The 24,428-nt window shown below is 43.5% G+C and overlaps 1 protein-coding gene across 1 annotated transcript in view; it reads right to left on the reverse strand.

Moving 5' to 3' along the window:
- CSMD3 (CUB and Sushi multiple domains 3) overlaps positions 1-24,428 on the reverse strand; it is a 2,043,988-nt gene that overhangs the window by 941,298 nt on the left and 1,078,262 nt on the right. Inside the window, exon 20 of the mRNA XM_030189879.1 lies at positions 13,988-14,104. Coding sequence (XP_030045739.1) covers positions 13,988-14,104 — 117 coding nt within the window. The remainder of the gene's footprint in view (positions 1-13,987; positions 14,105-24,428) is intronic.

Consider the following 24,428-nt stretch of genomic DNA (forward strand, 5'->3'; position numbering starts at 1 on the left):
AACAGTAGACTGGATTAGAATGGTTGAGACAACAGAACATGGTAGAAAATTGAATTCATTCTAAAGAAATAAAAGTGATTAATGTCTGAGAATTATTGCAAAAGATTTAGAAGATAATGGTGCTTATTTTATTAAGTGCTATTTGAGTATTAGATATAAATAAATTTGTGTTTAGAGATTTTCCATAAAATCTAAAGTTCTGAATTTACAAAGCCAGGGTATACATGTCTAGGGGGCCTGCTCTGGGTATGTTTTGAGTGGGCCTAAAAATACAAATGTATTCCCTGTTTCAGAAGGAGAATGCTCAACTATAATCCAGAAATACTGATGTCAAGATTTATACCTGCTACTTGGGACATTTAAGTTTCAGTAAATTGCTTCTGTTCAACAGTGCTCCACTGGAGAAATTAGGGAAGGTCACTTTTTTAATCCCCCAATGGTTGAAGGCACTCACAAATGCAAAACTGGCAAGGGATATTGGACTCTCTGGCAGCTTAGGGAAAATGTATTTTATTAGGATTTAAGATGTATTTATTTATTAGGATGTTTTTATTTTATTTTTGAATAAATTCGCCGAAGATGGTATACAGCAAAAATATGCTGAACATAGGCAATAAACAATTATAGTGGTAAACATATTCAAACAATACACAATATGGCATAGCATGCTACTTACAATATGAAAACAACACACATTTAAAACATCTTAATAGACAGCATAGGTGTAAGCAGAAGTGGAGCATATAGATAAGATAGAATAAGAGTTAGAAAGAAATAAGAGAGACTAACATAAGGAAAATGGCATGTGAAGTCAGAAAAGCTGTAGGAAATTCAATTTAGCATTCAAACCGCTGGCTCTGGCAATCAGAGCTGACTCATCAATATAAGGAATTCAAATCAATGAAAATTCATTCAAATTATCAATTTAAGCAGATGATATCATTCTCTATACCAAGGTAAACTCTCTTCTCTCTATTCTTCAGTGTATTGACTCATTATCTCATATATCAAGTTACACAATAAATTGAACCAAATCAGCTGCCATGCCATTATCCTGATACACTATGAAACATCATATTGATATGTTCCCATTTCAATGGGAACCTGATAAGATTAAGGGCCCTGTTTACTAAGGTCCACTAGAGTTGTTAGCGTGTTCTAAAATTAGCGCACGCTAAATGTTAGAGACACCCATATATTCCTATGGGCAACTCTAGTGTTAGCGCACACTAAAAACTCTAGCACTTCTATAGCATGGCTTAGTAAACAGCACCCTAAGTATTTATACATATGGTATGGTAAAACCCCAGATCAAACCATCAAACTTAAATGGACTTTATTACCAAAATGGTTAATGACAAATTTGAAAAATGGTCACCATTATTCCTTAATTGGTGGGGAAGAACGTAAGCTACAAAAATAATGCTAGCTCCCATGATAATTTATATTCTCACAAGACCAACCTAGATGGGTCGCCTTTGAAAAAGAATTAAGTAGCCCATACCAATTACACCTTTTACCTACCATAAGTTCTCATATTCCCCTAGCTCCTTCATAATAAAATCCTCTGCAAAACTTCTATAGGACCTCCTGAAACATTTAATTTAAAAGAGAAATATCCCATTGATGTGTCACTATGGCTTAATACTATAAGCCATAAGAAAGATGTATCTTATCTTAATTTGCAAGTATGAGAAAAAAAAGTTGGTATATGGTCCATCTAGTAGTGCTTTCATTCCACTGTGATGGGGATTCTCACTCTTTGGGATGGGCCACCCTTGGTATCTCTGATTTGGGAGGAAGGAGGAGCACACAGTTGCTATCCTGCACCTGCCGTCCCCTGCCCACCAACATTTGTGCCAGCTGATCCTTTCTACTACCTGCCTGTTCTGGTGCCACTAAATCCGCTGCAGAGCTAAGACCTTTTTTTCATTCCAGCCACTATGGCTGCCAGACCCATGTAGATGTCAAAACCGAAGAATCTATTTCCTGTTTTATGTGCAATACAGTAAGCACTTGTTCTCTGCTTTCAATTCCAATGTGGTTCCATCAGCCAGAGCGGCTGGAGTGAGGAAAAGAGCTCCTCACTCTACAACAGATATAGTGGCACTAGGCAGGTAGGAGAAGGGGTGTGATTGGTCTGATGCTGAGGATGGGAAAAGAGAGCTGGGGTCTGACAAAAGGGCAAGTGAAAGACAAGAGCTGGGCCGTGGAGATGGGTCTGATACTGGGATAGAAGGAGGGTTTTAGTGATAGGAGAAGGAAGAGAAGGACAGATATTAACACCTCTCCGGTATCATGTAAGCCACATTGAGCCTGCAAATAGGTGGGAAAATGTGGGGTACAAATGTAACAAATAAATAAATAAATACATACATATTAGGGGGAGGGGATAGAAACATGGACATAAGCAGGAGAAGGTTAAAATAAAGGAACACAGATATGGATGCTGGGGATAAGCTGGAGGAAAAAAGGGTAAATAAAGATTGGAGAAGGTGAGTGTAATATATCTCAGTTATAAAGTATTGCCCCATGAACAAAATTATGCCACAATAGAAAAGGAATGTCTGGTTCTGAAGTGGGCCATAGACACCCTGGGATATTAAACTCTGGAACTCGTTGCCAGAGAATGTAGTAAAAGCAGTTAGCTTAGTAAGGTTTAAAAACGGTTTGGATAGCTTCCTAAAAGAAAAGCCATAAGCCATTATTAAAATGAACTTGGGGAAAATGCACTACTTATTTCTAGGATAAGCAGCATAAAATGTATTGTATTGCTTTGGGATCTTGCCAGGTACTTGTGACCTGGATTGACCACTGTTGGAAACAGGATGCTGGGCTTAATGGACTTATGTTCTTATGGTAAAGGTGAGGGGGAATGTGAGCCTAAATAAGGGAATAAGACATAAGAAGGGAAGGGGATAAATAACAGGGAAGGAGCTGGGGTGATTAAGGGTATGAGAGAATGATAGTGAGGGGGGAAATATTGGACAGGGGAGGAGAGAGGAAGATAGATTCTAGATATGGGGAAGAGAGAAAGGGGAGCATTACTAAAAGACTAGAGAATGAGAGACTGTGGAAGGAGAGAGAGAGAGAGAGAGAGAGAGAGATGGGCAGTGGTGGACTGGGATGAGGGAAAGAGATAAAAAGCTGGATAGTGCTGAGATGATCAGAGGAAATACTCAGCAGCACTATCCACTTGCTGCCAAATTCTATATAGTATGCCTAGAGATCCACGCCAAAATCCAGGCATATTCTATAAAAACACGCACAACTTAACTAGCTTAACAGGCTAATCAGCGTTGATAACAGCTCTTACCAAGCAAAAATGAGCACTAATTGTCAATAATTAGAATTCATGCACACAACTCACTAAGTGTATTTTGTATTGAACTCTGCCTAAATTCTAATATGCACAGTTCAAAAGGGGCATGGATGTTTCAAAATTTACACACGTAGTTACAGAATATGGCCCACTGCACGTAAATCTATGTGCTGGGATTTATCCCATGTTTTCATTAGTGTAAATGGAGGCATGTAGTTTTAGGCTCTGGGATATCAACTAAGCATTTTCTATATACCGGTTCTGAATCTAGGTGCTAATTATAGAAATCTGTTAGGTGGAAATATTTACTGTGTGGAATTTTTAGGTGCCTTATATAGAATCTGGCCCTTTAGTGTCTCTGAATGTCCCTGTCATTGGCGCTTATCCACTTAGTAGCACTTGCTAACTGAATAAGTGCCTTAGAACATCAGCCCCAGTATGACTAATTTTATTACAGTATGTTAAATTGAGCTTTTCTTGTGCTCACGTTTTCTTTTTGCTCCTTGTTGTTTGAGTACCTTGCATGATTAAAATAATGTAGATAAAAACACATAGATAAAAATGATGGATAAAAGCTTAAGCACCCACAAAAGTGTAAAAATAAAGCAACACAGTTAAAACCACCGGTCTGTGCTCTGAAAAAGACAGGCACAAATCAAGGAAAGGTATACACAAAAAATGGCACATGTGAGTTTATCTTGTTGGGCAGACTGGGTGGACCGTGCAGGTCTTTTTCTGCCGTCATCTACTGTGTTACCACGTTACCATGAAGTATTCTGTAATTAAAAAGATATTAATCTTATTGTAATATGTTCAAAGAATATAATGGCCAATTTGGAATTAATATTAAAAAGCATAAAATAATGAGAGAAGATAAATATATAAATACATTACAAAAAATGAATTGAGATAGTACCAAAAATGATAATGTATTAAAATACCTGTAAGCATATGTTGATGAGATTACAGGTGACATATATGAAAAAAACAGTCCTTTCTAAAATCACTGTGCCTTTAGAAACACATGAATAATGAATATACTGTAAGCCAAATGCAACATGATTAAAAACAAAACCATTAAACTGTGAATACTCCTTAGAATATGAACGAAAAAGATGAATATGAACTTGAAACGCAACTAAAAGGAGTATACCCAACATGATTAAAAATGCATGACAAGCTTATAAACATAGAATACTCTGATTGACCTTAAAAAATATGCGGCAAGCTTGAATGTGATTAGACTAAAAAAGTGAAAACAAAAAGGGGATGGTTCAGTTGCAGTGAGTGTGCCGTGGCAGTGAAATTTCCCAGGTGCTGAATCAAGTAAAGTGTACAGAGCCCGCGATGTGAAAGAACTCACTTCTTTGTACTCTAAAACGGCCATGGCCATTATTTATCAATCTGCTTCGAAGAAACCGCAGTGACGGATTTGTAGAAAAAGTGAGCTCCGGTAACAATCAGTGACGTGTAGTATATTACTACTACTACTATTTAGCATTTCTATAGCGCTACAAGGCATAAGCAGCGCTGCACAAACATAGAAGAAAGACAGTCCCTGCTCAAAGAGCTTACAATCTAATAGACAAAAAATAAATAAAGTAAGCAAATCAAATCAATTAATGTGAACGGGAAGGAAGAGAGGAGGGTAGGTGGAGGCGAGTGGTTACAAGTGGTTACGAGTCAAAAGCAATGTTAAAGAGGTGGGCTTTCAATCTAGATTTAAAGGTGGCCAAGGATGGGGCAAGACGTAGGGGCTCAGGAAGTTTATTCCAGGCGTAGGGTGTAGCGAGACAGAAGGCGCGAAGTCTGGAGTTGGCAGTAGTGGAGAAGGGAACAGATAAGAAGGATTTATCCATGGAGCGGAGTGCAGGGGAAGGGGTGTAGGGAAGGACGAGTGTGGAGAGATACTGGGGAGCAGCAGAGTGAGTACATTTATAGGTTAGTAGAAGAAGTTTGAACAGGATGCGAAAACGGATAGGGAGCCAGTGAAGGGTCTTGAGGAGAGGGGTAGTATGAGTAAAGCGACCCTGGCGGAAGATGAGACGGGCAGCAGAGTTATATGTGGAGGGGCATAATCGAACGCGAACACCTATCTCCATGGGCATTTATCTCTGAGAACGGGTCCATGAAGGGGCGGGCCGAACCGTATTTTCGAAAAAATGGACGTTTTTGAGCTGGGCGTTTGTTTGGTTTTTTTAGCGACAATGGAAACTAAAAACGCCCAGTTCAAAAACGTCCATTTCAAAAACGTCCTAATCCAAGCCATTTGGTTGTGGGAGGGGCCAAGATTGGTAGTACACTGGCCCCCCTGATACGCCAGGACACCAACTGGCCACCCTAGGTCAGTGCGGTGGACTTCAGAAAAAGCTTCCACATGCATAGCTCCCTTACCACGGGTGCTGAGCCCCCAACCCCCCTCCCTCAAAACCCACTACCCACAAATGTACAACACTACCATAGCTCTTAGGGGTGAAGGGGGCACCTACATGTGGGTACAGTGGGTTTTGGAGGGCACCCATTTACCAGCACAAGTGTTGCAGGTGGGGGGGATGGGCCTGGGTCCACCTGCCTGAAGTGCACTGCGGTACCCACTAAAAGTGCTCCAGGGACCTGCATACACGCAGGCCTCTAGGACTTGTTGCTGCTGTATAACATTGGCACACCAGTTGACACCTGAAGACTAATCTCTCCGAAAACATTCTTTATTGGAATAAGCACGTTTACTCACAGTTAACTGCAGAGGTTGTGCCCCACTGGCAACGAGTCTCCCTGGTACTGAGATTAGCAGTAGGTCAGAGCTGGCAGAATGCTGTACAATGCCCTCTTTCAGCCACATTCAAGGTAAGAACTAAGTTGTCTAACGTGGCTAACACAGGAAAGGGAACTAAAACTGGCTTACAAAAATGGCCACTACCGCATGGACTACTACAGGGCACACTCTGACCCAGTAGGCAGGGGGAAAAGCACCATGGGAGAAGAGCCTACCAACTACCAACATCATGAGACTGTAACACAAGCTAATGAAATCACGGAGCCCAATACCCTACACCCACCACAATGCAATGCTGATGTGACCCTGTAGTGCACCCGAGAGCCACATCTGACCCAGGGAAAGGCTGTGAGAGGATCAAACACATTCTGCTGTCATGGAGGTGGGTACGGCATTTGAGGCTGGCATACAGCCTGGGAAAAAGTTTTTAAAGTGGTTTTCTTTTGGTGGGAGGGGGTTAGTGACCACTGGGGGAGTCCGGGGAGGTCATCCCCGATTCCCTCCAGTGGTCATCTGGGCAGTTGGGGCACTTTTTTGGGACTTGTTTGTGAAAAAAAGGGTCCAAAAAAAGTGACCCAAAATCGCGGTAAAAACGCCTTTTTTTTCGATTATCAGCTACAGACGCCCATCTCTCCTCAGCTGATAACCACGCCCCAGTCCCGCTTCAAACACGCCTCCGACATGCCCCCGTCAACTTTATTCGTTTCCGCGACGGAGTGCAGTTGGAAATGCCCAAAATCGGCTTTCGATTATACCGATTTGGGCGTCTTTGTGAGAAAAACGCCCATCTCCCGATTTGGGTCGAAATATAGGCGTTTTTCTCTTTTGATTATAAGCTGGAAAGTGAAATGGCAATGGACGTGAATGCAATTTGGAAATCAATATGGCACCAAAACTTTTAAACATATGTCTAATGTGAAATGGATGAAGTGCCCAGTGGTAAAACCATAAAGTACAATTAGATATAAGTGTGTTCAAGTGAAAAAGAGGTTTGTATTGAAGGCATGGAAACAGTGCATATAGAAAGCAAGAAAATTGTCTGTGTTCAAAACCTACCATGAGAAACAGAGTGGTAAATATGCTCATGTACTTGGATCTGGCTAGCTGCTACATAAGAGGATATAGGAGGGGCTTTTACTGGCTGCAGAACAAATGGCCCTGATACACGGGAAAAACAGCCCCCGCCGCTAGCGCAGGGCCTTTTTTTGTGCAGCTTGGTAAAAGGACCCCATAATGACATACTGGAGTTTTTATTTTAAGAAGGTTGTTGCTGAGAATATCTTATGCTGTCTGATTTTTATTCCTACAATTGAAAATGTGTCAATTCAATCGGATTCATCTGTCTGAAGAGGTCGAGTATAAATAAGAGTAATGACAAACTGTCCTTGATATGGAAAATGGCTTACCAGTTGCCTAGTGGTTAGTGCAGCGGACTTTGATCCTGGGGAACTGAGTGCAATTCCCACTGCAGCTCCTTGTGACTCTGGGCTAGTCACTTAACCCTCCATTGCTCCTGGTACAAAATAAGTACCTGGATATATGTAAACTGCTTTGAATGTAGTTGCAAAAACCTCAGAAAGGGTATATCAAGTCCCATTTCACTTTCACTTACTTGGCAGCTAGCACTAGAGACAAAAATAACTAGGCAGACTGGGAAGGTTCAATTGATCTTCCCCTGACAACATCTATTATGTTATGAAGTCTCACTTAAAGTACCGCTGACTTTCTTTTCATAGCACTATCAATGTCTCAGCACGCCCTACAATCAGTAGTACCTAAGGGGCTAAATTCCACTATTGAATGGACTGCACTCTTTTAAGATTTCGTAGAAGGATTTGAGTTGTATGTCCTATCTGAGACACCATATCTAGCCTTAACCAGCCACTAATACATACATAAGTATGTCCTTTCTGAAACACCATACCTAGCCTCAATCAGCTGACTGATACACAGCCTAGTTTCCAAGGTATTTAAATGAGAAGCCATTTTACAGACACTGTTGGTCTTGCTGCACACAGAGAGACACATCAGTAAGAGTGTTGGAGGGCTGATTATGCTATAAAGTAGTAAGGTTAAACTTTGGGATCTGACTTACTTTGTTTTTTAGACACGTCTACATCCCTCCCTTGAGAAAGTGGTGGAACGAAACGGGTCCCCTTCGGGATATAAGAGAATAGATGTGAGACCATCCAGCATATAAAAGCTAAGTCAAAAGAAGTTTTCCCTTTGTGAAAAGTTAACTGATTAAATTTGAAGGAGGTTTTTTAGGTTGATGATGAGTTTAGCTTGAGATATGCCTTATGATGTATTCATATATATGGGCAAATTGGCATATATGAGTAATATCTGCAATTCTGCAATTCTGGTTGTCTAGTTTGAATGTCTCAGCATTAGCCATTATCATTTTCGGTATCTGAATTGTATTACAGTATGTATTAATTAGGTAGGTATGAACTGTAAGATTGATCTTTTTTATGCTTTGGTTAGACATGTTTTAATCAGACTGATGAAATCTGACAAAGTTCAAATAATATATGGAATGCAAGTAAACAATTTCTTTAGAAATTATTAAAAAATGTTTTAATTAGAATTTAGGCTGGATAAACTTGCTCTACCCTAGCGAACTGTTAAGTCAAATCTACTTACTAGTTGAGCATGACTCTTACATTCTCTGTAGTTAACTTATGATTTATAAACAAAAACCAGGAACAATGCAAAAATGGGATCTGGAGATCATTAGTGATCATATTAAATCACCACAACAGTCGATCATGCATGTTCCTTTTCAGCCTCAACTTTTTTTCTTTTTAATGCCTTTAATTCTTCCCTATTCTCAACTGATTACTTTATACTAGAACTTGTTTCTAATATTGAGAGAGTTTTCTTTAGGCGCTCTTTTGAGTTGGCTGTCCTTCTAACATGGTGAAAGAGGGTTGCAACTGAAAAAGAGCTAGGTAGCCTTGACGGCTTATTATCATGAGCAATGAAAAGTTCTTGCTCTTTTTAAAGTCATTTTCATAAAATAAATGTTGCCATAATGTAAGCATAGAATTAGGGAACTCTACACCCCATTCTATCATTCTTTGCTCTCTCTCTCTTCCTCCTCAAGGTGCCTGGAACAGTGATTATTATGTTCTCTCTAATTTAATACTGTGTTAATTAGCTTTGCAGTTTTCTTAAGCATGAGGACACTATTATTAGAGTTTGTTTCCAATCTGCCTAAGACTTTTTCCCCTAGATTCTATATAGGTCACTTAAAGGTGGGCACCAGAATTTGCATGCAAATCTCAGATTCACACACAAATTAATGGGGAAATGGGTACCAATTGGCCACTTAATTGGTGCAAATTGGTGCCTAATTGACGTTGCATGCAGATCTCCCCTGCACACTATTCTGTAAACTTGCACCTAACTTTTTCATGTAAAACCCAAAAAAGGACATGGCCAGGAGGGGCATTCCTAAAAGTTAAACACCAAGGGATCCGTTTACTGAGTCACACTAGCGGCTTCCACGCAGTATTGCCAACACAGCCTATTCAAAGTGAATAGGCTATGTTGGCACTAGAGCACAGCCAGCCACTCTAGTGACTTAGTAAAACCCAGTGTAAGTTATTGAATTCTGTTGATCTGCACCTAACTTTGGGCAGTGCTTTTTTTGTAGAAAAAAAGGTGCCGGTACTCATTGTGGGCAGGGTCACCACACATGGCACCGCCCCTATTATAGCCACACCCACATTAGTCACACCCCTTGTACCAGCCATGGCGCATATAAACAGACATCATTGAAAATATTATACTAGTATAGGAGAAAAAATAATTTGATTTTTTTTCATTATAAATAATTTCTGTAAGCTGTTACAGCTCCAGTATACCCAGTGCAAAATAAGACAAATTCCAAACACTAAAATGAAAATAAAATGATTTTTTCTACCTTTGTTGTCTGGTGACTTTGTTTTTCTATCCATATTGGTCCCAGTCTCTGATTCTGCTGCTATCTGTTCTCTTAACTCCATTTCCAGGGCTTCCTTTCCATTTATTTCTTTACTTTCTTCCTTTCTTCTTCTTTTGTTCCCCTGCATCCATAAGTAAAAGCTGGGTCCTCCTCCATGGAATTGACTGGAGGAGGTATAACATGGATCCAGCTTTTGCCTATTTTCTCCATCCATGTGCAGTTTTTCTCCCCTTTCCCTCATCTCCATCCATGTGCATCTTCTTTTTTCTTTCCTCCCCTCCATTCATGTCCAGCACTTCTCCTATCTCCTCCCCTCCATCCAAGTCAGCATTTCTCCTCTCTCCTAGCCAACTCCTCCATCCATCCATGTCCAGCAATTCTCCTCTATCTCCTGCTCTCCTCTCCATCCATTTCTAGCATTTCTCCTCTCTCCCCTCTCATCCATGTCCAGCAATTCTCTCTTCCCTGTCCTCCCCTCCCTGTCCAGCGATTCTCCTCTCTCCCCTCCATGTCCAGCAATTCTCTCTCCCCTGCCCTTCCCATGTCCAGCAATTCTCTCTCCCTTGCCCTTCCCTCCCATCCCATGTCCAGCAATTCTCTCTCCCCTGCCCTTCCCATGTCCAGCAATTCTCTCTCCCTTGCCCTTCCCTCCCATCAATGTCCAGCAATTCTCTCTCCCTTGCCCTTCCCTCCCATCAATGTCCAGCAATTCTCTCTCCCCTGCCCTTCCCTCCCATCCCATCCTATGTCCAGCAATTCTCTCCCTTGCCCTTCCCTCCCATCCCATCCTATGTCCAGCAATTCTCTCCCTTGCCCTTCCCTCCCATCCCATCCTATGTCCAGCAATTCTCTCCCTTGCCCTTCCCTCCCATCCCATGTCCAGCAATTCTCTCTCCCCTGCCCTTCCCTCCCATGTCCAGCAATTCTCTCTCTTGCCCTTCCCTCCCATGTCCAGCAATTCTCTCTCCCCTGCCCTTCCCTCCCATGTCCAGCAATTCTCTCTCCCTTGCCCTTCCCTCCCATCCCATCCCATGTCCAGCAATTCTCTCTCCCCTGCCCTTCCCTCCCATGTCCAGCAATTCTCTCTCCCCTGCCCTTCCCTCCCATGTCCAGCAATTCTCTCTCTTGCCCTTCCCTCCCATGTCCAGCAATTCTCTCTCCCCTGCCCTTCCCATGTCCAGCAATTCTCTCTCCCTTGCCCTTCCCTCCCATCCCATCCCATGTCCAGCAATTCTCTCTCCCCTGCCCTTCCCTCCCATGTCCAGCAATTCTCGCTCTCTTGCCCTTCCCTCCCATCCCATGTACAGCAATTCTCTCTCCCCTGCCCTTCCCTCCCATTATTTCCAGCGATTCTCCGCCTCTCCCCTGCCCTCCCATCGACGTGCAGCGATTTTTCCGTTCCTCCCCTGCCCTCACCTCTCCCAATATCCATCGATTCTTCGTCCCCCAGGGTCCTCCTTCACTGCCTGCCTGCCAGCCAGCGTCGGACGCAGAAGCGAACGGTGCAGGCAGCGATTGGCTGGCAGCGTCGTAGCTTCCCTCTGCAAGTCCCGCCTACAACTTCCTGTTTACGCATAGGCGGGACTTGCAGAGGGAAGCTACGACGCTGCCAGCCAATCGCTGCCTGCACCGTTCGCTTCTGCGTCCGACGCTGGCTGGCAGGCAGTGAAGGAGGACGCTGGGGGACGAAGAATCGCTGGAAATGGGAGAGGTGAGGGCAGGGGAGGGACGGAAAAATCACTGCACGTCGATGGGAGGGCAGGAGAGAGGCGGAGAATCGCTGGAAATAATGGGAGGGGAGGGGAGGAGGAGAAAAAGGTGCCGGTACGCCGTACCGTTGCGTACCGGCACAAAAAAAGCACTGACTTTGGGTGACCTACATGCTATTTACCGGTTCAACTAATCACTAACAACAATGACTCAGAAAATATCTCCTACCAACCTTCTTACCCTCCATGCTCGTTCCAACTTCTCCTTTATCGCCCCACCTTCTTACCTATCCCTATCCTTTCTCTCACATCTCTTCTATCCCATTTACCCTTGTTCATTTGTCCTACCACATATCTCCTTTGTTGATTCTGATACTACAGATTGTATTCTCTTGTTACTATGAAAGTCGCTTTGAGCCTGCGATGAGCGGGGTACAAATGTAATAAATAAATAAATAAAATACCAAAATTCTATAAAGATCGGATTTGCTTTATAGAACAGGGGCTCAGTGTGCATCTTTTCAATGCCTAACTTTCAGCGCTTTCCCCCAGATTCTATATAGAGCAATCAAAATTGCATGTGCAAATCTGGTCAAATTCTGGATTTACGCATGCAATTTAGGGGCCCTTTTACTAAGGCACGTAGGAGCTTACGCATCCAACATGTGTCAATTTGGAACTACCGCCCGGCTATCATGTGCCCCAGGCAGTAATTCTAATTTTTACGTGAGTCCGATAGGCATGCCAGAAAATATTTTTCATTTTCTGGTGTGCAGCGCTAACCTAGTGGCAATTGGCAGTGTAAGCACACTGACAATTACTGCCTGGTTATTGCGTGAGACCTTACCACTAAGTCAATAGGTGGCATTAAGGTCTCAGGCCCAAAATGGACGTTTGCCAATTTTTATTTTGCCGCATGTCCATTTTCAGCTAAACAAAGGCCTTTTTTGCAGACATGCTAAAAAATGGACTTGCGCGTGTCAAAAACATGCACATACACTAGCACAGACCATTTTTCGGCGCACCTTAGTAAAAGGACCCTAATTACTTAACAAGCCAATCAGCGCTGATAATTGCCACATAACAAGCAATCGCTGACACTAATTGGCATTAACTTGAATTTGTGCGCACAACTTGCTAAGCATATTCTATAAAGTGGTGCACTTGCGTTCTAATGTGCGCTGCCAAAAAGGGGACATGGCCATGGATGTGGAATTGTATATTTCTATACACCACATTTTAAGTTCTCCACAAATCCTGTCACTTCTCTGAAGATATGGAGACCCCTCCAGGACAGACTGAGGGGTTATTAACATTGACTGAGACAGATGAGCAACAATTTATAGGAGTGTATGTGTGTGTGTGTGTGGGGGGGGGGGAGTTGAGGAATAGAGGTGTGAATTGTAAGTGTGTGTGTGTGTGTGTGTATGTCAGAGAGGACAGTGATTTTATGAAATGGTTAAAGGTGAATAGCTGAAAGGGTAGCAACAAGGGATTAGAAGAAAGGCATGATCTGATTGGTTGAGTGAGGGTAAGGAAAGGGTATCTTAAGTAAACATTTTTGCAGTCTTTGGAATTAGTTGTGGGAGGGTAGGAGTGGGTGAGGGTAGTTGAGGTAAGCTAGGGAGTTTTTCGCACCCATCCTTTCCCATCCCTGTTTTGTATGTTGTGGTTTGATGTTCTGTAGGCTGTTTTTGTGGGAGGTGTTTTTTGCTGTCTCATGCAAGGAAGGTGGGGTTTGGTTCATTGGGGGTGTAGGGGGGGTGCAGCTTTTGCGGTCAGCCCTGTATCCAGAGGTGGCAAATTGAATGTTTTGTGGAAAGAGATGATTGAAGGATAAAGGTAACTCATGGCGGCACCGTCATGAGTGGTGTGGCTTTACGGCACTGTAAGTCACATGGAAAGAAGAAGGGAGAAGTGGGGTATAGGAAGGGAGCCAATTTCACTACTGAATGGTTACGAATAGTTGAAAGCCACTCTGGGGATGCCAGCCTTTTAATTCAAAATCAAATTGTTCTGGTTGAATGATTGAAGTTTGGAAATAGTTTTCCAGTTAATAAAGCTGTGGCCAAACTTTTTCCAACTAAAAGAGTGTGTGTCAGTGTTATTAGTAGAAGTTCTTTTATAGTAATGGTTGTTGAACGACGTGTGAATGTCAATGTTAATAAATAATTTAAACAAAGACAGGCTTGTATTACAAAAGACAGTTATTGCCACAGATCACACATTACCTTTGCCATGGGTCACCTCTATTGTCCAGGTACAATTCAAGGAATTTGGATAAGACTCTGGGTAACCAGGAGATAAAATTGTTCCACTGGGCCCTCTGATATCTCCGCCACATAATGCTAAAACAAAACAAAATATTGACATAATTGTTAAAATTTTTCTTCATTTCAAATACAGTTTCAGATCTAGCAATTGAATTATCCCAGGACAAAACTAGACTTAAAATTTAAAAATCTGCCTGATCATGTATAACCAGCTCAAACATTTTAATGAGTTTGTATCTAACAATATTAGAGGGCATATCTGTCAAACTTCTGTATAAACTTTGATCAATTAGCCATTATTGTCCATTTGAAAAACAGTGAAGAAAACAGGAGCAATTTTTGGACAAGCAAAATCTTTATAAATTATTGTGGTATTCAGGGGCTGCTCATATAAAATGCCTATTGACACCTTAAACTCTGAGTGTGGATCTAACTAGAACTATCAATCTGAGAAAGTCAAGTTTCTAATTTTAACTCATTTTTAATAATTATTATACTATGTACCAACAATTACCTCAATCTATACTTTGAAGAGAAATAGAAATAGTGGATAACGATTCTCTCTCTCTCTCTCTGTATATATATATATACAGCAAAAGCTGTGAATTTCCAAGTACTTTCCTTCTTGTGATCTAACTGTATAAAAGCTTTTACATATTGTCTATATATAGACAATATGTAAAAGCTTTTATACAGTTAGATCACAAGAAGGAAAGTACTGGGAAATTCAGACAGTAATTCAAACAATGAGTCATTTCAGATTGAATCGGATTTTTGTATATTTGATACATCTGCACAGATTTTGAGAGTACAGGTAGATAATTAGTTGACGATGGAGTTGCAGGTTAATAAAATTGTAAGATTCATTTATATTATTGAGAAAATTAAGAGCAATCAGATGATATTTTGAAGCATCTGACTGCACTGATTGTATAATCATTATTATTGCCTCAGATGGATTACTGTAATATAGTTTATACTGGATGCACTAAATCATTCTTTAGGAAATTGCAAACAATTCAGAACATAGCAGCTAGACTAATTTTTTTGGCCTGAAAATTTGAAAGGGTGACTCCACGTTTTCTTAAACTCCATTGGTTACCAATTGAAGCCAGGGTAATTTTTAAAATAAGTATGCTAATATATAAGCTCCTTTATGGACAGGCACCATCTTATATGGTTCATTTCATTCAAATTTTGAATAGAGGCAGTGTTCACTTTTTTAGGGCTCAGTTGACCTTGCAGTTTCCAGCCATAAAAAAATATTAAATTTAAAACAGTTTTAACATCTACTCTTCCACATCAAGCAGCAATGATGTGGAATTCTTTTCCAGTGTCAGTTAGACTGCAAAGAAATTCTAGGCAGTTCAGGAGAGAAGTAAAAGCATTTTATTCCGGAGGTATATATTGAATAATGAGCCATCATAATAACTTTACTAAATTGATCCGTAACTTTATTATTATTTTTAATTATTGACCTTTTATTATAATTCCTTGGGATTATACAAGTTTCTTTTGTTTGTTACCCACACAGAACCTAATTTAGGGCCCCTTTAACCATGCTACAGTAATAGGGGGCCCATAGTGGCATCGGCACACAGGTTTGCCATTCACCGAAGCCCCCTTATACCACAGGTGGTAAAAGGCTTTTTTTTTAAGGAAATGACTGTGTGGTAAGTTAACCACTTGCCATGCAGCCATTTCCTGGGGTAGTCCTTACCACCACCTATTTAGGAGGCGGTAAGGGCTCCTGTGCTAACCTGCTGGTAACCAGGCAGTACACAGTACTGCCCAATTACTGTCAGGTAACCCCCAGTGCTAACTCCCCCCAAAATTCCAAAATGCTGGAAATGGTGTGCGGTGGGGGCAGGCGCTACATCTGGCTCCTGCAGTAGCCCAATGGTAGTACTGGAACGCAGTGCGGCAAGCCCGGAGTGGGCTTACCGCGCTTTAGTAAAAGGGACCCTTAGGTAATAGTGGTTTACAAGAAGAACAATAATGTAATGCAATTTATTTTCAAATCACTACACATACTTTCATACCTGCTTCAATGTGTTTTGTTTATGTAAAATCTTTTATACTTGCTCTTATAAATAAAAATCTGTTTTGCATGGTCCATAACATACAAAACATATCATACAATACAAAACAACACAAAGCAATCCTAACCCCCTAAAACAAACACATACACACACATCCCACAAAACTAAGAAAAAAATGACCCCAATGTACTTTATTCATCCTGCAGATATCTATCAGTGAGCAGCCACGTTTTCAATTTCTTCTTAAAAGGTTTACCACTAATCTTCTGGGACATTTCATTCTACAATTCTGGTACCATCACTGAAGATATCCTGTTTCAAATCTGGTCAAGTTCATCCGGTGGTGGTAGCCATTTTGTTTTTTTTAAATGATGGCTGTAACAAGCTAAATTAGCCCTGGAAATTCAATGATGGGCAATGTGGGCCTGACCAAACCACTAGTGGCTACCAAAACTTAACATAAGAACATAAGCATTGCCATACTGGGACAGACTGAAGGCCCATCTAGCCTAGTATCCTGTTTCCAACTGTAGCCAGTCCAGGTCACAAGTAACTGGTAAGATCCCAAAGAGTAAATAGATTTTATGCTGCTTTCCAACAAATAAGCAGCAAATTTTCCCAAATCCACCTTAATAATGGCTTATAGATTTTCTGTTTAGGAAATAATCCAAACTTTTTTAAAACCCTGCTAAGCTAACTGCTTAGCTAACTCATGTAGGTCCTGGAAAATATTCATACAGGACATGCATAAGATACTTATGTGGAAACCAGCTGAATATCAGTCAGGACCTGCATGTTTGCCCATACATCTCACAGCAGCTGTGCACCCCATCCCACCCAACTGATAAAAGTTTGAACCCTTTCTACCCTGATGCATCTCTAAACCCCCTTTCACCCTCCTAAACTCACCTTCCAACCCCCCCCCCCCCCCCCATGCAGATCTGAGCCCCCTCCTCCCCAAGCCCCAGATGAACTCCTCAGGCCTACTTACAATCCTTGGTGGTCTAGTGGTCCTTGGGTAAGAAGCTAATCCCACTTGCTCCTGCTCCTCTTGGTCCCTCCACAAAAATGGCTGTTATGACCTATATTGTTAATATTGTAGCCACTGTCAAGGAGGAACTGAGAGTGGCTGGAACAAGTGGGATTCACTTCTGCCCCAAAGACCGCTAGACCGTCAAGGACTGTAACAAAGCCCAAGGAGACTATCTGAAGCTTGGAGGAGGAAATCAGCGGTCCCGTGGGAGTTGTGGTGTTCAGACCTGCATCAGGAGATGGGGGTGGGATGTTTGGACCTGCATTGATAGGGGAGGGTTCAAATCTGCATCGGGGGGCGGTGAGCTTCAGCTTGACTGACAGCTATGGCCAAAATGATTTAATTGTGAAGTAGAAGAGGCAAAGAGAACCAAAAGGGTATCTTTTATTACACGGAAAACATAGGGATAGATGCAAAACGCAATAAGGCAGACCAAGACAGACAGTGAAAAGAAGCTTGTTATAGTTGTAAGAACTAATAATATATCATTTTTTAAATACATCTGAAGGAATGTGAGGGAATCAGTAGGACCACTATATGATCGAGGAGTAAACTCAGTATTCAGGGAGGATAAGGTAAAAGCAAAACAAAAAACAAAAGGACCCTTTTACTAAAGCTTAGTGCATGTTCAAGGACATAGAAGCTTACTTTCAAAACACACAGACTTAGAAAGCTTCTAAGTAACTTTGTAAGTCTAGGTGCTTTGAAAACAAGCACCATAGTGTGCACTAAGTGCCACATGTCCAATTGGTATAAAATAGGTTGTGCAACATTTATCTCACACTAATTCCACTAGTGCATGCTATGCTTTAGTAAAAGAGCCCTAAATGATTTCTTTGCATCAGTCTTTACAGAGGAGGATGTTGTGACTATAACACACTGAAAACCTGTCATGTTGGATTGAGACCACATCACTGTAAGCCTTGGGTATTGAGGGGTTATAAATAATAAACCTAAATCCACTTGACAAACTCAGGTGCAGCAGATCACCACGACTGGATGATGTTCATCCCAGTCTTTGAAGAGATCAAACCTGGCACTACTAACTTGCTAATCTCTATTGGTAATATTTATTCTACCATTTAGGATGGACTTGATACCTGAGAAATGTAGGGTGGCAACAAAATGCCAATTTTTATAAAGGGCTCCAGGGGTGATCCACAAAATTCTAGACCAATAAGCCTGATATCAGTACTGAGCTAATCACTAAAACAATACTGAACTATATATATATATATATATATATATATATATATATATATATATATATATATATATACTAGTAAAAAAGGCAAGTTTCTGTAAGAAATGAAATGGGCACTATCAAGATTTTCCTTCGAGTGTGTATGTTTGACAGAGTGTGTTTGATAGTGACTGTGTGTGAGAGAGAGAGAGAAAGAGAGTGAATGTGTGAGTGTGTGTGTGTGTGTGTGTGTGTGTGTGTGACAGAGTGTATCTGAGACTGTGTGAGAGAGAGAGACTGTGTGTGTGTGTGTGTGTGTGTGTGTGGTGGCCGAGTTAGTGTGTGGAAGAGAGAAAGACAGAATGTTGATTGATTGTGTGTGTGTCATATTGTCTTTATTGAAACTTGCAACAAGACAAACCAAGCATACAAACAAGCGATAAAACAAGCAATAAAACCCGCTAACTAATACATAAATAAAACCTTACTGGCCAATACCCCCGCCCCTCAACAAACCCTCCCACTCAGGGAGGCTGAAACGAAAAACCCCTCCAATGCCTTGCCCACTGTAGTCCAGAACAATGCTCCTTCTCCCTCACTGCCAGCTGCTGGACAAAATGTACCACATCCCCTGCCACCTCCTGTACAGACAGCCACTTCCGATATAATGAAGCTTGGCAGCGTGCCTGCCACAGGAAGTAACAAAGGGCTGCAGCGATGATATACAGTGTCTCCCTACACCACCCCTTTCCTTTTGGAAACCCTCCATAGGCCCATTCTGCATAAGATAGCTGGTGGAAGAAAGGAATCCCTAATTGGCGGGCTACTGCCTGACAGACTTGTTGATTGAACGGGCACTTGAGGAGGAAGTGGTCCATTGTTTCATCCTCCGTCACGCACTCCCCCCTCGGGCACTTACGATCATTGCTGTTTCTATTTTTCATGTTAGCTCGAACATAAAGCCGGCTGTGGAAAGTCAGCCAGGCCATGTCCGCAATCTTCCGGGGGAGGCGTGATGAATTGAGGAAAGCCAGACCTTCCTCCTGTATTGGACCTGGGCAGTCCCTCAAGGCTAGACGTGTTGAAAAGTGTGTCTGAATAATGCGGTGTTGTAGCTGCCTCCTGTCCTCCTTCTGGATTTCCTGTACTGTGATACCCCATCTCTTCACCAATCTCAACAGAGGTGAGATGTACTGTGGCAAGTATCCCGCCTTCCCTCGCAGGGGCATTGCCTGACCTCCCCTCACCCAATCCCTCAAGTACCGCTGAAGCCAGGAGGCCATGCAGTCTGCCCAAGCCGGCCTCCCTTCCCGCAAGACCCCTCCCAGATTTTGTTGGAAAAAGAAACAACTAAAATGTACCACAGGGTTGACCATTCCCAACCCCCCCTCCCTTTTGGGCAAATAGGTCACCTCCCTCCGGATAATATTCATCCTGTTCCCCCATAGCTGTTGGAAAAACAAGCTGTATACTCTGGCATGTAACGATATAGGCAGTAAACAGACCTTGGATATGAACAGGAGAAGGGGTATCAGATAGGTCTTAATGACATGCAGTTTTTCCACAAACCGCAACTTATATGATTTCCACTGGGCCACCCTTTCCTCGACTCTCCCCAGCCCCTTCTCCCAGTTGATCGTATCATAGTCCTGTCTGCCTACCCAGAGACCCAGGATCCGTACTTCATCCCTTGCTACTGGGTACTGACTGGGAAGTTTGAAAGCTGGTCTGCCCTGTCCTACCCAAATTGCGGAGCTCTTATCCTGGTTTATCTGGGCCCCTGCAGCCTGTGTGTATTCTGCCATCCAGGTCTGAACTCGCTCGGCTTCCTCCTTGCTACTGATTACTACTGTGACATCATCTGCGTAGGCGACACATCGCCATGTGTGTGAACCCAAAGAGATGCCCTCTAGTTGACCGCTAAACCCTCCACTCAACCTTCTGAGGAAAGGATCTAAGGAAAGGACGTACAGCAAGGGGCTGAGGGGACACCCCTGACCTCACTGCAAAGCTCTTGCCCACCCAACCATTTATTAGAGTGCTACTCCTTGCATTGCGATACAAAGTCTGGATCCACCCTATAAACTGGTCGGGTATCCCATAGCACCGAAGCACTAGCCATAGGTACTCCTGGGACACCCTGTCAAAAGCCTTAGACTGATCAAGGGTCAGCAAATACTTTCCCTTTGTCCCACCTTGACTCCTTTCCACTATTTCACGGATGGTACAAACTGCTTCCACTGCCCCTTTCCCCTTCACCGAGCAAAACTGTGCTGAGGACAAGAGACCACCCACTGCCCCAGCCAGGCGGTTGTAAATAATCCTGGCCATTATTTTCCTATCTACATTCAGAAGACTTATGGGTCTCCAGTTCTCGATAAGTTCCAGATTTCCCTTCTTTGCGAGGAGAACCAAAATAGAACACTGCTGTGAAGGGGCCAAACGCCCGTTCTGCAAACAATTATTAAAAATTGCAGCTAACACTGGAATCAGGACCACACGGAATTTTTTTTAGAACTCTGGGGTCAGCCCATCGGGACCCGGAGTTGTACGTGCTGATAGCGTATCAATAGCATCATCTACCTCTCCTGTGGTAATGGGCCTAAGCAGTTGTTCCATCTCCCCCTCCGAAACCTTTTCCAAGCCTGGGGCACTCTGCACGTATGATAGCATGAAGTTAGAAACCAAGCTCTCTTTCCCCCACAATTGGGTGTAAAACCGAATGACCCTGGCCTCGATTGAACGTTGGTTCGTCAATCGCTGCCCTGCTTCATCTCTCATAGCATAAATGACCTTGTGTCCTACTGCTACCTTGCAATTCTGGAAAGGATCCGGGGAATACCGATGCCCATATTCCCTTTCCAGAAGCAAAGCAGCGTATCGATCATATTGCAACAGCCTCAACTGGGCCTGCAAAGCTTCTATCTCTCCCTTCTCTAGATGGTTGGAGACCGCGTGGTCCAATTGCTTACGAAGACGACAGCACTGTGCCTGTAACCCCAGACTCTGCTTCCTGGCTAGGGACCGGAAAAGGGCCTTGACTCGCCCCTTTACCATGTCCCACCAGGCTCCCTTATCATCCATCACCTCCCATAGTGTTTCTTGGTCTGCTAAAAAAACCCTCAAATATTTGTCTGTTTTCCTCTACTTCTAATAACTTTGCACTCAGTTTCCAAAATCCTGGGCCTTTCTGCGCCCCTTCGCATATTGTTAAGACTGTGGAAACTAAGGCATGATCTGAATATTCCGTCCATCTATTCGGCTGCCCCTGAAACTTAGCCAACCCGCCTACAAAGAGCCAGTCAATACGGCTCTCCGTGTCTCCCCTTCTAAAAGTGAACCCCTTCCCTCCCGCCACCTCCAGTCTTGCCTGTTTTACAATTGCTGCCAGCTGGAGGCTGTCATAACCCACCTGACGCCTGGACCCCTTTCTATCTGCTTGCTGTAAGACCATATTAAAGTCTCCTCCAAATACCACCAATTTGCTTGTATATAAATACGGTTTCACCCGGAGCAACAGCTGCTTGCGTTCCCAACTAATCTGGGGCCCATAAAAGTTAATGATTCGCACTGCTACCCCTCTAATGAAAACGTCTAAGACAACACACCTCCCTATCTCCACCTCTATTTCCCTCGTAATCTCCACTTCTCGGGTGGCAAAAAGAATAGCCACCCCTGCGCATCTTTCTTTGGCCAGAGACCAGAATGAGGGCCCCCCTTTCCAATCTCTCTTGGCCCGGTGCAGGAGCTGCAAAGAATCCAAATGAGTCTCCTGCAACAGGATGCAGTCTACCTTGCACTGGGTCAAATCGCTAAAGGCGACAAATCTAGTTCTCTCTGCCTTTATGCTGGCTACATTCAGAGTTGCAAAGATTAAGGACAAGGCAGCCATGGTTTATTTCTTAAATTTCTTACCCCTCCTCATCTCTTCACCGCAATCCCTCTTCACAGATATTCCTGCCCCCATCATTTCTTCAGGATCCTCTATAATTTCTTCTAATTCCAAATCCTCCCACTCTGAGTCATCTTCCCCGGCTTTCTTTCTACCCTTTTTTTTCTTGGTTTCCTCTGGACCAGCCCTTTCCCCTTTCATCCCTTCCTTACCCTCCTCTATTTCCTGCATGAGGCCCTTCGTTAAACTAGTAGGATGTGATGTTAGACTTGGGAGTAACACTGCTGGCTCCTCTCTGTTAAGTCTTTCAGATGATTCATTCCTTGCTCCCCTCCCCTCCCTCCTCTTCTCCTCCAAAACCTCCCTTTGGGGTGGATTCATCTCAAGATCACCCTCTCCTTCACCTGAAACCTGAAACACTGCATATCGATTACTCTGGCTCTTCTCCAGAATATCTGTTCTCCCCGCTCGGGCTAGCCCCCTCCCCTCCTTCCTCCGACCCCCCTTCCCTCCATGTTTCCCTACCAGGGTCCATGCTTCCCCTTCTTCTCCCCCCTTCTCCCCACCTCCTTCTTCCATCCTTTCACAAATACCCCTTCTTTGAATGTGATCCAAACCTGATGCCCTTTTCTCCCCCTTTCCCTTTCCCTTAGTGCCTGCCTCTGTATGAATAGTGGTATTTGATTTATCCATTAATCCCTTTAATGCTTCCCGCTTCTGTCCTTGTATCCTTGTAGTTTCTGCTTGTGCCCCTTCCTCCCCCCTCCTCTCTTCCTCTACCTGATTGTGCGATGCTTGTGGGCACTTGCTAAAAGGGTGCCCCAAGCCTCCACACAGGTTACAGCGTATGGTAGTGCAGTCGCTGGTGTCATGATCTGTACTACCACATCGCGAGCACTTTAACACTGTACATGACATGCTTAAGTGACGGAAAGATCCGCACCTGTAGCACTGTCTGGGTTGTCCTGCATAAAAGCATTGAATTCGATCCCTTCCAATGTATGCGGCTGAAGGTATATGTTGGGTGACATAGCCTGCCTGTTTTAATTTTACAAGGGCACTCCACCCCCCCGCCCACACACGACTCTGGTCTGGTATTTTGCTTAATGGGGTCCTAATTTCGGCATACCGTCCCAACCAGTATGACAGGTCTGCAGCCATAAGAGATTCATTACGTACCAAAATGGTAATCTGGACTGCGTCCTGTCTACTGATGGGGACAGCCTTAAAATCCACCCATCTACCCTGATGCTGCACCTCTGTGTACTTTTCCCAAAACAGGTCCAAACCTCGCCCTGTTAAGAAACTAATATCATATTCAGGGATTCCCACAGGGTGTATGCATGCATACAAATCTTCAGGGATAAAGCCAAGGGAGAATACCATTCTTAAAACAACCTCTCTAGGTGGTGCTACCCCTGTGCCCACCCAACGCAGCTGGACAACATTTCGACGTTTTGGGGTAACACCGCTCCCGGGACCCCGCAACGGACCAGAAAATGGATTTCCCCTTGTCTCCATGTCTGACTCCTGCCTCCCCTCCTCCTTCCCTGTCTCTGCCCCTCCTCCCCGTACTACTGCTGCAAAGGATAAAGGGGCTGATACCAGTATGCTCCCCCCTTCCCCACTCCCTTCCTGCCTTCCTCCCCTCCCCCTCTCTTCCCCTCCCTCCTCTCCCATGTCCACTAACCCCACTATGTTCAGTTCACTTGTGCTGTTTCTGTCTCTTCCCCCTCTGCAATATTCTACTTCCAGTCCTTTGCCAGTTGCTGCTGTTCCCAACCAGCACTCGTTCCCTTGCTCTGCAACTGTCCCACTCAGACCAGGTCTGGGATCTGTCTCCTCTTGTAGCTGACACTCTCCTCCATGCACTTTCTCTGTTTCTGACACTGTCATACTCAGTCTGAGTCTTGGCTCCGCCTCCTGGTGCAGCTGACACTCTCCTTCATGTACTCTCTCTGTATCTGGCACTGTCTTACTCAGTCTGGGTCTTGGCTCTGCCTCCTGGTGCAGCTGACACTCTCCTCCATGCTCTGTCTTACTGGGTCTGGGACTTGGCTCCGCCCCCTGGTGCAACTGACACTCTCCTTCATGTACTCTCTCTGTATCTGGCAATGTCTTACTCAGTCTGGGTCTTGGCTCCACCTCCTGGTGCAGCTGACACTCTCCTCCATGCCCTGTCTCACTCGATCTGGGTCTTGGCTCCGCCTCCTGGTGCAGCTGACACTCTCCACAATTCTCTCTCTCCT

Source organism: Microcaecilia unicolor, chromosome 1 (genome assembly GCF_901765095.1).
Source record: "Microcaecilia unicolor chromosome 1, aMicUni1.1, whole genome shotgun sequence".
Classification (NCBI taxonomy): domain Eukaryota; kingdom Metazoa; phylum Chordata; class Amphibia; order Gymnophiona; family Siphonopidae; genus Microcaecilia; species Microcaecilia unicolor.